Source organism: Fonticula alba (assembly GCF_000388065.1).
Source record: "Fonticula alba strain ATCC 38817 unplaced genomic scaffold supercont2.3, whole genome shotgun sequence".
Taxonomy (NCBI): Eukaryota; order Rotosphaerida; family Fonticulaceae; genus Fonticula; species Fonticula alba.
In genome coordinates, this window is record NW_009242973.1 from 1,502,385 (window position 1) to 1,505,198 (window position 2,814).

Genomic DNA, 2,814 nt, shown 5'->3' on the forward strand with positions numbered 1-2,814 from the left:
CCTCGTGCCCCCGCCTCTAGGCCCCTATCGCGGGCGCTCACTCAACAAGTATATCCAGCTGGTGAATGAGCTCCTTTCCTCCCCGATCTGCAAGATCACCACCCTGTACATTAATGGCGACAACATTGAGGCCCGGCACTTTGAGGCCATCCTGCTGGCCGTCCACGACTCGACCACCCTGGTCACCCTTCAGATCTTTAGTACGTACTGACCGCCTGCACCAAGGTCTCTCCCTTTCTCCCTCTCTTTCTTCCCCTTCCCCACGTCCGTTGCGCTCTAACACACCCACACTCGCGCCTACCTCTCCCTCTCTCTCTCCCCCTCCCCCAAACTGCACAACAGACTGCTCCTTCGGCACGCGCGGCCTCGAGGCCGTGTCCCAACTGCTCAAGTCCAACCGCAACCTCATCCGCATCGACGGCCTGGGTACGGCATCCCCATCTCCCAGTCCGCCCCCTCCCTTTTTTTTTTTTTTTTTGCAGATCGCCCCTCCGGTCATCACTCGAACATCCTCCCTCCCCCGACACCCGCACCCTGACAGGCCATGATGCACACAGAGCAATACCCCCTCTCCAACAAGCATGACGAGCTGATGACCGAGATCTCGCGACTGGTCTTCCGCAACAAGACCCGTGGGATCCAGGCATACGCCGCTCCGTCAGAGCCAAGCAGCCTGCCGGCCAGCCTGGCCGGGCTGGACCGTGAGGCCATGAAGTCCTACCAGGCGTACCATGACACGGTGCTGAGCGCGGCGGCCGGGGCGCGAGCGGCGCAAGCCGCCCGTGCCGGGGCCTCCTTCCTTGTGTCGCCGGTGTCCTCGCCCGGCGGGCCATCGCCTCTGGGGTCCTTGTCCCCGGGGGTGGGCGGCGTGTCGCCCGGCCTCGGGGCCCTGGGGCCGGACACGACGCTCTTCCGATCTGTCCTACCAGGCGTACCATGACACGGTGCTGAGCGCGGCGGCCGGGGCGCGAGCGGCGCAAGCCGCCCGTGCCGGGGCCTCCTTCCTTGTGTCGCCGGTGTCCTCGCCCGGCGGGCCATCGCCTCTGGGGTCCTTGTCCCCGGGGGTGGGCGGCGTGTCGCCCGGCCTCGGGGCCCTGGGGCCGGGACCCCTGGCGACGGGGGCCGGTGGGGTGTCGGCTGGTCCGCGCGATTCCACCGGTCCCGGGTCCGGCGGGGCCGATGGCCGTCGGTCGCACCAGGACCCGGACCAGGCGACGGCCGACAGCTTTGCGTCGTACCTCCTGTCCAGTGTGTGTCCGCCCGGGACGGCGGCCGCAGCCGTGGCGGCCGTGTCCACCGGGGCCGACTCGGCCGCCGGGGACCTGGACCCCGCGCTGCTGAGATCGGAAGAGCGTCGTTCGGTCGCACCAGGACCCGGACCAGGCGACGGCCGACAGCTTTGCGTCGTACCTCCTGTCCAGTGTGTGTCCGCCCGGGACGGCGGCCGCAGCCGTGGCGGCCGTGTCCACCGGGGCCGACTCGGCCGCCGGGGACCTGGACCCCGCGCTGCTGGCCAATTCCCAACTCCCGGCGGTGCTCTTCACGGAGTCCCCCCGGCCGGACCCGTACTCGGTGGAGCGCCAGCTGGCATGCATCACCTTGAGCAACCCGACGGCGGTCACCACGCGCACGGTTCTCCTGCCGCCGCATGTGTTTTGCGTGTTCACCGGGCGGATTTACTCGTCGCCGGTGCTGGCGGCCGATGGCTTCACCTATGAGAGTGTGGCCATCAACCACTGGATGAAGTCCCCGGCGCGCTTTGTGTCTCCGATGACCGGGGATTTGCTGGACCACTTCCAGGTGAACATCGACCTGGAGACCATTCATCTGGTGGCCACTTGGCATGCGGATGCCATCGAGCAGCGGTCTTACGCCATTCCCAGCGAGGACCAATTCCTCAATGAGCATTTCTCCCAGCTTCCCCGGCACCGGCCCATTGCCGAGGTGATGGAGAGCATCAACTCCACCTTCCTCAGCAAGCGCGGCGACGGGGCGGGGTCTGACCCCGGCGGCGAGGGCGACCTGGTGTCGGAGGCTACGGCCTCGGCGGCGCTGCCTGCGGGTTCGGCCGCCGTCCCGGCGGGCCTGCTGCCTTCTAGCACGGCGGCGGCGGGCGCGGCGGCGGCGGTGGTGGCTGCCACGGCCCCCCCTCCGAAGGAGGTGACCCCCATTCCCCCTCACTGGCAGTTTACGCCGCTCGGCCTGTCCACCTTCAAGGTGCTGGCCTCCCTGTCGCCGGAGGACTTTGCCCTGGTGCCGCCGAGCATGCTGTCCCTGGGGCCGATGCTTCGGTCGCAGCCAGCGACCGCGCCCGGCGCGGCTTCCGAGCCGGGGGATCCTGCCTCGGCGGCCCCCTCGGCGGGTGGTCCTCCCCTGGGGGGGACGCCGCAGTCCTTGCCCCCGTCGGGGGGGCCGGCCTCGCCGCAGCTCCTGCCACCCGGGCATGGGCATTCGTATCATGCTCGGCCGCCGCCGGTGTCGGGCCCCGGTGGCCCGGTGTCCACGACTTTCTCCTTCGGCAGCCGCCTCAAGCGCCCGAGTGCCCTGGATGTGTACTCGTCGGTGGAGGCGACCGCCGGGGTGGCCCCTTCGGCAGCGGCCACTGCGGCGGCCGCTGCGGCCGCCGCCGCCGCCGCCGCCGCCGCCGACTCCCAGTACTATGCCAAGCATGTCATGCAGTACACGGCCCACCCGACGCGCAGCTTCAACTACACGGTCCCGGGTGCTTCGCCAGACCATGTGCCCGCCGGGGCGCCGATCAGCGCCGCCTTGCTTGTGCGTACCTTCGCCTCTCTCTCTCTCTCTCTCTCTCTC

The 2,814-nt window shown here is 69.4% G+C and overlaps 1 protein-coding gene across 1 annotated transcript in view; it reads left to right on the forward strand.

Annotated features, from left to right (window-relative positions):
* H696_02121 (hypothetical protein) overlaps window positions 1–2,814 on the forward strand; it is a gene marked incomplete at both ends in the record, with an annotated part of 8,667 nt that overhangs the window by 4,713 nt on the left and 1,140 nt on the right. The window contains 5 exons of the mRNA XM_009496017.1: window positions 21–200; window positions 343–426; window positions 558–859; window positions 930–1,356; window positions 1,451–2,775. Coding sequence (XP_009494292.1) covers window positions 21–200; window positions 343–426; window positions 558–859; window positions 930–1,356; window positions 1,451–2,775 — 2,318 coding nt within the window. The remainder of the gene's footprint in view (window positions 1–20; window positions 201–342; window positions 427–557; window positions 860–929; window positions 1,357–1,450; window positions 2,776–2,814) is intronic.